Raw genomic sequence first — 11,104 nt, 5'->3', positions numbered from 1 at the left:
ATAGATGGATAAAAATATTCACTTTATGATAAACACACGCTCTATTTTCATTTTAAATCTAATTTGCATGTTGTTGATACGCTGTCAATGAAGCCTGTCCACATCTGGAGGTGCCTTTCAGTTGCAGGCTCTGTATCGCTCAAAAATAGTGCATTGGGTAAATAAAGTGGTTTATTTACTTACGCTGTTTAAAAGATGCTTTTTAATGACTTTTAAATGAGAACCAGTCAACACAGTCAGACAGAAATAAGTGTAAAGGCCTTTATTTTTATCATTTGTTTCAGTACAGAGCTGGTAACACACATGATAAATCCGAAGAGCTATTTGGTTCCCTTGACGTCTTTACAAGGATTGCTGATGCTCATGTACCGTCCACTAGGAGTCATGGGAAGAGTCTGTGAGCAACGTTTTGTCAAAGTGTCCCATCAGGGTCTAAAGCATGCGATTGATCCACACTAGGCACGACGATACAGACGTGAACACGCAACGCAAACGCGCACACACAACAACACTAAAACAGATACAAACAAACCCTCACAGTCTCCCACTGACTAGAAAACAAAAACTGCACAAATAGATAAAAGATCACTTTTATAACTCCAGATAAGCCAAATGAGAAGTGCAAGAATAAAATTAAACCGATACAATGGCGAGCTTTCCATTCTTTCACCCCCAGAGCGTTTCTCTAGATGTGATTTTGCAAAAGCAGATGTGAAGGCATTCCCAATCGTTTGCCCTTTTTGCTCATAGCTAGTGTCCGTCAAAATAAATACAAATGTAAAAACATCTCAGCTGCTGTGAATCTCTCATTCATCTGTACAACCACAACAAAAAACACTCACAAAAGACACAAGAGTTGCTTCTGTCAGCAGATCTATACTGTTGCCGTTCAAAGGTTTCAAAACTATTCCTCGCATGTATTCGCTTGCGAGAAGCAACTCATTTACGGTAGAAATGTTTTAAATAAATGTTTATTGTGCATGCTGCCATATAGGCAGAATGGCAGTGCTCGATTAACTCACAATAAATGATTCTTTATTAAAGGGCCTATGCATTATTATTCAATTCACACACAATCATACTGTACGCACTTAAGCCCCAAACGTTTTCGGCTAATGCTAAATGACATTAGCTGGACGAGCTTAATTTATGCACAATTCTGCTTAATTTCTTTCAAACAAACAAATAAATAAATAAATAAATACATAAGTGTCCTGAATGCATCTATCATTTAGGTTTTCATTTGTTTTAATTATTACAATGTAAAGAATGATTTGTTGGTTCAACTTTAAAAAGTAAGTGTCCTGTTGCCTTAAAGAGCACCTATTGTCCGATTCACTTTTTACATTTCCTTTGGTGTGTAGGTGTGTATAAGTACATGTTAACGATATGCAAAAGGTACAAACCCCAAAGTAAACGATGATGCGAGTTATCGTCTCCAACGTAAATCTCTTTTTTTGGACTACAACAAACACACAGATTGTAGGCAACAGTTCACTTCCTGGGATTGGTGATGTAGGCAAGACCGACATTATCATTATTTCGCACACTTCGGACTCACAGCCTGTAAGTTAACTCCTGTTAGCATTGCATTGTGATCGAATCTTTCAAACATGGTAAGGAGTCACATTTCCGGCTCACGTCAGAGGTATTCAGGCCAATCGCAACGTACAAATTAGCTGGCCAATCAGGGAAACAGAGCTTTTCAAATCTGTGCGTTTCAGGATGAGAGTGAAATCTGGAGATACAAAAATGTACGGTTTGTGAAACATAATGTGTTTTTTAACCATAAAGCACGCAAACACATTGTATTATACCAAATACACAAAATAACCTTGTTTTTAAGCAATGAAATAGGTGCCCTTTAAAATTTTGAGTTAGTGCAACTTAAAAATATTAGTTTAGGCACAATACTTTTTTGACTCAACTAATATTTTTAAGTCAAATCAACTCAAAAATATTTAACTTTTTTAAGTTGAACCAACAAATCAGAGTTTGTCGTCTTCTTCATCAAATCATTTTATTTATATCAATGTATAACTATTATTATACTTAATCCAATTAAAATACAAAAAAATAGTTACTCAGTACTACAGTAAAATGATGGTACTGTATATTTCTATGGTTAACCAACCGTTTTACTGTATACTGCCCTTGAAAATTGCCCTTTGCCCAAAAATGCATGTGCAAACATACAATGGAAAGGACTACATTGACCACACACATATGTTCATACAGTACAGATGTTCCTAGCACACAGTGTTAAATAAAGGCATTTGCAAAACCCAATAGAGAATGAAATCATCATAACACTCAAATAAATAAATAAATAAAAAGACACATTAGTATTATAAGAGACTGGCTATTGGAAGTTAAACTGCCAATAATGTTAAAATTAGCACATTTTTACGAAACAGTGTGGCTTCTAAAGTAGCGTCACAGACTTTAATGGAATGTTAAAGAGATATACATCGACTTACGAAAAGAGGAGACATTTTTAGAGTTATTTTAAGTACATCTACATAGCTGAGCTCCAAAGATTTAGCTCAAGTCTTATGGCTTTATCTTATTCACACTCGCACACGCACAAACTTACTGTTTATTGGCTAGTTAAATGCTGTAATCATGTAAAACTTTCTTAAAAACAAAAGCTTTTAGAAAACAATAGGGACTCCAAGTTTTCTATCATGTGATTGATACTATTGTGCTTTGGCAACTTGGTCGCCAAGGTAGAAATCAGTTGGTCCGAAAAAATCACGTAAGAATGACGTAAAGTCAGGTAAAATGGCAGTAAACGTGACTTATTCTTATTGGCACTGATAGTGAAAAAGACGAAAATAATAGATAAGAGATAAGAACCGAAACCTTAATCACTTTCATAATGATTCAGTGTGGCCCAAAACATTACGCGAAAGTTGATGTCGGGGAATATTCGGACTTGGAGCCCCCTGTGGAAGTTTTAACTTCCCGCAAACGTATACCGACAAAAAGACATAGAAATTTTACTCTGAAAAATGAAGAATAAATCAATTTACACATTAAGTTTTTCCTTAACAACATTAGTAGACGGCAAGCATGCGGCTACGTTTCATTCTACGTTAGTTCACACGAAGCACTTAACATATTTGCTTATGATGATCAGGCATGGATCTGAAAATGAAGAATAGTGTAGTTCATATTCTCTCCAGTACCCACTCACAGAAAATAAATACATATTTGATTTGTTTCGAAAATATACACAGTATCTTATCCCCGTCCTCGTTACTGTATTAAAATGACAAAGAACACCTACACAACATATTTTGCTTCATCTCTGAAACATGCGCATCTTTTTTATTGTATCATGCAGTATTATAAAGTAGGAACTATGCATATATAGTTAAAACTACACGCTTATGGGTTCGGGGAGGGGATTTGTTGCGATTTACGATTTCTTTGCGTACGTTTTTTTAAATAATAGACACGGTTGTGTAGAATTAACTCACATTAATAGAGTTGACATAAAAGTAAACAATGTGTTTGAACTTAAATAAACAATAAATAATCACACATTTGTTCATTTTGCAGCGATATAACGTCAAACTGTGAACGTGGATGGAAATACCTGCTAACTAGCGACAGAGTTATTGCAACTGAACGCCGCGTGTCACGTAAACACGACAGTCTCGTAAGGAAAATTGCACAAAACGTTACATACTCGTGAATTCTCACCTCAGTTTGAAGGACTCAGTTAAAAATGTTTTTTATTATTAACTAAAATACATTTTATGGTATTACATTTACTATTACATTTTATTGAAATTATTTATAATATATGTGATTCTGGATCACAAAATCAGTCATAAGTTGCATGGGTATATTTGTAGCATATTGTATGTGTCAAATATGTAGATTTTTTATGCCAAAATCTGTATATTATGTAAAGATTATGAAGACATTTTGCGAATTTCCCACCATAAATATATCAAAATGTATTTATCATTAGTAATATGCATTGCTAAGGACAACTTTAAATGTGATTTTCTCAATATTTAGATTTTTGCATCCTTAGATTCCAGATTTTTAACTCTTTCCCTTCCATTGACGAGTTATCTTGTCAAATAATTTTTGCATTCTTAGATTCCAGATTTTTAACTCTTTCCCTGCCATTGACAAGTTATCTTGTCAATTAATAGAAAACATTTACATGAAAAAACATGTTCCTGATGAGTTTGTATGGTTATATGTAATACCGTGATTATTCACTAGATGGCGCACTCACCCAATTTATAAAAAACTGAAGAAAAAAAATGTATTAATTTTATGCTGCGTTTACACCAGCCGCGTTTGAGGCGTAAAAATCCCATCTACCGCGCCTAGTTTGCGGCTTGAACAGTTTAAATGCATTAGTGCGTCAAGAGCGAAGTAGAGGCGCGGAAAAAGCAAGCATTTAACACGCGTCAGAGGCGAAATCCACTTCTTGTGGGGGGGCAAGTGCTATGCGGTTGTCTGTTTGCAAGATGGCTGATGTTGATCGTGCATTTATCAAGAGAGTTACCGGTTTGTATTTAGTCACCTAACTATAGGGGGAAAATTGTAAAAAAAAGGGCGTTCCTTCATGTTGAATGAGTGACTCCGTGCGGGGCTGCCACCACAGCAGCAAGAAGGCTCCTGATTGGTTAATGCAGCGCAAATCTGCCAAAGTTCTAAATTTTAATCTCGGGCGTCAGCCGCAAATTTGCGTCAAATGCAAAATGCACAAAAAACACCATTCGTGCGTACCGCCCCAGACGCTCAGTTCGCGGCATTCGCGCGAACTAGAAGCACGAATGAGGCAGAATCGCGTTTACCGCACCACGCTAAACACCTCATTTGTGCCGCGAGACCTCCAGATGCGCGTCAACGCGTCTTCACATTGATTTAACATTAAATTCACTCGTGCTTGACACCTCTACGGCGGCTGGTGTAAACGTAGCATTACAACCCGTGTGTGTTTTGGTAATCGTTCTGAATCTGATCTCTAACAAAATTCCTTCACAAAAATGCAATTATTTCCGTAAAAACATATTTTTGAAGAAAATTTCCCATTTTTAAGAGTTTATAAGCAGAGAAAAAATATAGATAGGATGAAACATTTTTTTCCAGTTTTGTTTGTTTGTTGTTTGTTTGAAAGCAGATGGTCTGTTCTCTCATTTGATATATTTGTATGTTTATATATTTTTAGAAGAACATTTTCCTGGAAGACATTTTCTGAAACTTTTGTGAAAATCACAAAAAATGCTGGTGGGCAACTTTTCAAAAAAGGCTGACGGGGAATGAGTTAAATAATTATATCTCGGGCAAATATTGTCCTATCATAATAAACCATACATCAATGAAAAAGCTTGTAGATCAGCTTTTAGATTATGTATAATCTAAAAAAAGCTTATGACTGGTTTTGTGGTCCAGTGTTACATATTAGATTTTTAGCCCCTAACCCCTACGCATACCTACTTCACAGCAGGGTCAGATAATAAATTTTGCACTTCTTGTTTCAAGATTTGTAGTTTGAATGGCGACCTTTTCATTTTAACATTTCACTTTAAGTTTTGCATTCGAGTCCTCCAAAATGAGTTAAATATTCTACTTGAGTGTTTCTTGGAAAGCACTAAAAGTCCCTCGAGTGAAATTTCCTCACGAGAATGTGTCGTTTATCTTGGGTTTAAGCATGATGAGCACACAAACCTTCAATCCCTTTAAACCCACCCTTGGAAATCTAAACCTGTGACATTTGGCCTTATTTAAAAGTCGACACGCACTAAATTATTATTCTCCATAAAGAAATCTCCATCAGATTCAGGCGTGCAATTTTACCCAAGGTATCATAATCCCAAACACTTTCTGCTGGGAAGATGAGGATCGTTCGCCTGAAGATTTACTGTGTAGTTCTGTGTCGTTCATCAGCTAAATGATATTTACATTCTCGCAACAATTACTGGCACTGTCAGCAGCTGATTCAGATGATACAAGTTCCCTTTTTCCAATGCAACTCGAATCAAGAATGCACCATCAAAAAAGTACAGACTGAAATTGACAGAGCAACATCCAGTAGTGCAAATAAGTTCAGCGGTTTGGTAATTTATGTAGTAAATACATGCATAACATCGCCCTCTGTCATAACGTCACTTCTCATTAAACCATATCAACTTCTGGTGTAAACCAAAACAAAGTGGTGTGAATTGATAAATTGATCCAGGACATGAATCAAAACAAAGCAAGTAAAAATACAATTGAACGAAAACACACTTCAGTTTAAAGTGCTCAGGCAGAAAACATTTAACACAACGAACCGAAGCAAAGGATAAAAACACCGATGCTAACAGGAAGACGTCCCTGGCGGCTAAGAATTGCTTTTATCGTGATGTTTGAAGGCTTGTCTCCTTTTTGTCAGGGTTTTGTTAGGACGTCGGTCAGCGGTGGGATCCGACTGACCGTTCGAACTGAAGGATGGAAGAAAAGGTTGTTCGCAGGCAGTGTTTTCGACGACACCTGAAAAATTCCTTCTCGCTGGAGCATCTAGTCCAACCATTCCCTACGTTTTTTTCATATTCACAATGATGAATCATTACTGTCCTTTCAGACTTGGCTAACGTAACAGAACTTATAGATCAAGATGACCAGAGAATCTAGAAGAAATGTGTTAAAATTAGGCAGTGTTTTCTATCCCTGGTCACCGATGCAAAACATCTGGAATGCTGTTGATCAGTTGAATGCTTGTAAATGTGCTGAAATATGATCTCCCCCTTTACTCCTCGATAGAAGTTAAAACAGTCTGTCTTCAGGTACCCCATTAGATCAAACGCAACCCTGATCCGCCGCTATCTCAATTTGTAGTAGCTGACGAGAGCGATTCGTGTTCTTCTTGTCTCTAGTCTGATGGCCCACGGCTGTAATTCAGTGCTGATTGGTTAAGATGATGTGTTGTGCAAGTGAAAGAAAGAAAGGGAAAGTGGTAGAGAGGGCAAAGGAGGAAAGAAGAGGGGAAGTGGCAAGATTACTTCTTGGCAGTGAGGGCTGCTAACGTCGCATCCACCTCCTCCTCGGGTTTGAGCGGATGCCATTGGGCGATGGGCCGGCGGGGGTTCGCCAGCATGTCGGACCAGTGTCTCAGCTCGGTGCCCTGTGCTTTGCTGCCCACCCAGATCTTCCCGATCGCGTCGTTCTTGCCGATCTTGTCGTAGTCGAGCACTGTGATCACGGCTTGGATTTTCTACGTAACAAAAAATTGTCGTTGTATGGTGGTCCAGATATAACATTGAGTAACACACGGTAAGAATCTTTACCTGCATCTGATCCTGCGGGATCTCAAAGCTGAAGGATTCGTTGTAGTAGGGATTCAGCGTGTTCTTCTTCACCGTGGTCTTCTTCTTCTTCAGACGCTTTCCGTTTTGTAGAAGGTGAATCTTCACATAGGGATCTGAGAGGTTTATCAATACAATATGTCAATATGTACATATAAACGTATGTTACTTAGTGTTCCTATCGATGAATATCAGTCATGTGACCTTTTACGTCATTCCAGTTGCCTGCCGCCATCTTGAGTACCTACAGAGTACCAGCAGGCTACTGACAAGCATTGGCTAGCTTGCTACGATTTACGGATGTCTTATCTGTTACTGTCTATGATTCTTACGAATACGGGAAATGGCTACGAAAGAAAACATTTCGCACCTCGACTTTCATGAAAAGAAAAGGTACTTTACGCTACTGGTTAGGGTGTGATGCTGATGCGCTCTTCCAGTCGCTGTCCCCTGCTACCGAACTACCACTATTTTTACAACATAAGAAGGCGCGACACAACATAAAAACTTGCTGGAAGTATCATCTGGATCTCTAGACATGAACGCAAGCATTAAGAACATTGTTTGTGTACACAGAGTTTACTAAAAAGAAAGGTTTTGAACAACTGACTTTGGGTGTTTTGGTGTCCGCTCGCCGTCTTTGCCAGACATAAAGAATCGATCTCTGAATGCGAATGAATGAATCTCATATGAGGCTCCTTTTCAACTAGAAGGTCAATATTGTTTTTCACTTGCGACAAAACAATGAATTATCCGTGCATTTATATGGAGCTATGCTTTAGGAGCTATCCATCTTTACTCTCCTCCCTCCTTACGTTGCATTCGGAGATCGCTACATTTTGACTGGCAAGATGGTGGCGAGCGGACAGCAAAACAACCAAAGTCAGTTGTTCAAAACCTTCTTTTTAGTAAACTCTGTGTACACAAACAATGCTCTCAACGCTCGCGATCATGTGTAGAGATACAGGTGATACTTCGAGCAAAGCATCAAGTTGTATCAAGCCTTCTTCGTGTTGTAAAAATAGCGTAGCTTCTAGTTCATTTGCGACCACTTCAGGTACTCAAAATGGCGGAAGACAAGTTTAAGATGTGAGTGAGGTCAGGTAATATTCATGAATAGCTCAACTGGTAGATTATCGCATTAATAGCTGGAATGACATGGTTCGAATCCTAAGGAACACGCACTGTAAATTTACTTTCTTTTTAAAAATGCACAAAAAAATGCACATTTATATATTTGTAACCAAGTGTTTATTATGCAGGTACTTCCAACGAGACTGCAGGGAGACTTTTAGTGACTAATCCATTGCTTTGAGCTTTGAGTTCTTTTATGAGCATAGTGCCTGAACAAAAACTGTTGTTCCCAGATCAGCCAGCAGATGGCAGCTCTGAGGAGAGGCTGATGGTAACACGTGGTGCAGCTCAAGTAGGGACTGCAGAGTCAGCACATGAACGCTATCTGTTCTGTTCTGCATGGCCACCGCTGACACTAAAGAGCAGGCGTGACACAAAAACACTGCTGCAGCACAGAAACCCGCTGTGCACGTCTGACTGAAACATAATGAATTACGCTGTTGACGAAGCAAGTAATGAGTAAATTATGCATATCTGTTGCATTAAGCAGAGTCCTTGTAATAAGATTTTAAAAGGAGAAGGAAATCTAAATATTACATTGTTAATGCGATTGCATGTGATTCTGCAGTCAGATAGAGTTTGTTATCTCCACCCACTCTGATGTGAGACAGAGAATCGAAAAAGGTAATGTAGTGTTTGTGTTTGTGTGTGTGTGTGTGTGTGTGTGTACCTGGTAATTATCACGTTGTGGGGACCAATTGTCCACACAAAGATAGGAATACCAGTATTTTTGTGACCTTGTGGGGACATTTTGATGTCCCCATGAGGAAACAAGCTTATAAATCAAACAAAATTATGTTTCTTGAAAATGTGAAGTAGTAGAAGGGTTTCTGTGATGGTTTGGGTTAGGGAATGGGGTAGGTTAAGGGGATAGAATATACAGTTTGTACAGTATAAAATGCGTTACGTCTATGGAATGTCCCCACAAAACATGGAAACCAGAATGTGTGTGTGTGTGTGTGTGTGTGTGTGTGTGTGTGTGTGTACCTGAGAGTCCTCCAACATCCATCTTTTTCAGGTTCTTAGCTTCCAGGATGCAGATAGTGAGTTTTCCAGCTGTCGGTACATAACGCAGAGAGATGCAGATATCTCCAAGCTTTTCAGGCTGTGTGTATCAAAAAAGGAAAGTAGATTTTAGATGGTTGTTTTTACATGATTCCCGGACAGGGCTTATCCTAGTCCAAGAATAAAATGCATGTTTGAGCTGTCTTAAAGGACCACGGACTTTCTTTTCCGTGTCATTGTCACGGATTGGTTACTCAACTGCTTTTACCTATTTTTAAACCAGTGATGCTGCGGTTTAGGGTTAGATTTGGTGTTTGCGTTAGGATGTTACTTAAAGTATTGGTTTATAGTATTGGATTTTTTTATATTTTTATTTTTAAACCATTGTCGCCTGGTGTTATGGTTAGAGGTGGGTTTGGGTCGGGATGTCATTTTATGGTGGTCTGGGGGGTTAGCAAAGAGTGACAGTCTGCATTTGATTTTATAGCACTAAAAATTAGATGCAAAACCCTTCTCTGATTTCAGCAACCTCTCAATGCTTTATTGTGCTGCGTTACGTCTTTTTCCCCACCGTGTCCGATACTAAAATCGTGTGACATACTTGGCAAAAAGCGTGGGGATTGCCGATGTTGATTCACAGTAAGTAAGAAATTAAACTCCTCCGTCCAGATATTGTTAAATTTGCGGCAATATTTAGCTTTTTTCACCGTACCACCACCTGAGCTTTCTAATGCCATTCTTAAGTGATGCTTAATTGAACTTCCAACGTTTACCTGCGCAGACATCAACAGCGCAACCAAGTTGTAGGTTGCCATCCAAAATGGGTTCAAATTTGAATGATGTGTTTATTGTATGAGTAGGATGCGTTTCATACAAGAACTGGCAACTGGTCAACCTTGGGATAATATATTTATGTGATTATTCAAATAACGAGGTAGGGCCATTTTAAATTATGGGAGTTTTCCGGGAGAAATAACAAAACGGGAGGGGGTGGGAGATAGGTGTGAATTTCCGAAGACTCCCGGGAAAACAGGAGTGTTGACGGGTATTGTGACTATACCACAAAAATTCGTGAGATCAGGTTGCTGAAAGCCAATGATGACAATTGAAATCACCTAAACAAACACTCCCCTACCCCAATAGAATCTTGACCTTCGTTTGATAGACCCGCCCCAAACATATGCAACCAAGACAATGATGTCGGTTAGTAGACACACACCTTACTGCTGATTGGCTACAAGTGTGTTTTGGTAGTTAGCCCGACTCCCTTTTCCAAAGTGCTTTTTAAAAAACATGCACCCGGCCTTTAATTTAAAAACACCTCATACTGACATGTCTTAAAATATATCTTGTCATGGTTTGTTTGTAAAAACTACTTAAATGTCCTAATATAACTAAGGCATAGTAAGAAAGAACCAAGCAACTACTTAAATCAAAAAGAAAAAATGAAAGTAAACAGCATAAAAAATCATTTTGAGAGCATTTAGCCAAAAATGGTTCGTCTATAGTAGTGGATCTCAAATGTTTTGGCATACCCCCCTTGTGTAGGGTGCATCACTTTGTGCCTTCAGCCAACCAAATATATTTAATAAAATGTCATAAAACTTGATGTTGTTCAGGGGACTGGTGGAAAATACTAGCCAAGA

General features: G+C 38.4%; 1 protein-coding gene across 3 annotated transcripts in view; it reads right to left on the bottom strand.

The window, feature by feature from the left end:
- Positions 1-247: 247 nt before the first annotated feature.
- Positions 248-11,104, bottom strand: part of syt2a (synaptotagmin IIa) — a 50,718-nt gene continuing 39,861 nt past the window's right edge. For all 3 annotated transcript variants that reach the window (XM_073874942.1, XM_073874944.1, XM_073874943.1), the window contains exons 7-9: positions 9,448-9,558; positions 7,302-7,442; positions 248-7,228 (exon numbers count right to left, since the gene is read on the bottom strand). In XM_073874942.1, the coding sequence (XP_073731043.1) occupies positions 7,013-7,228; positions 7,302-7,442; positions 9,448-9,558 (468 nt within the window). In that variant the 3' untranslated portion in view covers positions 248-7,012. The remainder of the gene's footprint in view (positions 7,229-7,301; positions 7,443-9,447; positions 9,559-11,104) is intronic.

This window comes from Misgurnus anguillicaudatus, chromosome 13, assembly GCF_027580225.2.
Source record: "Misgurnus anguillicaudatus chromosome 13, ASM2758022v2, whole genome shotgun sequence".
In the NCBI taxonomy this organism is placed as follows: domain Eukaryota; kingdom Metazoa; phylum Chordata; class Actinopteri; order Cypriniformes; family Cobitidae; genus Misgurnus; species Misgurnus anguillicaudatus.
Note: the sequence above shows the minus strand (reverse complement) of the source record. Positions and strands in the feature narration are given on the sequence as shown.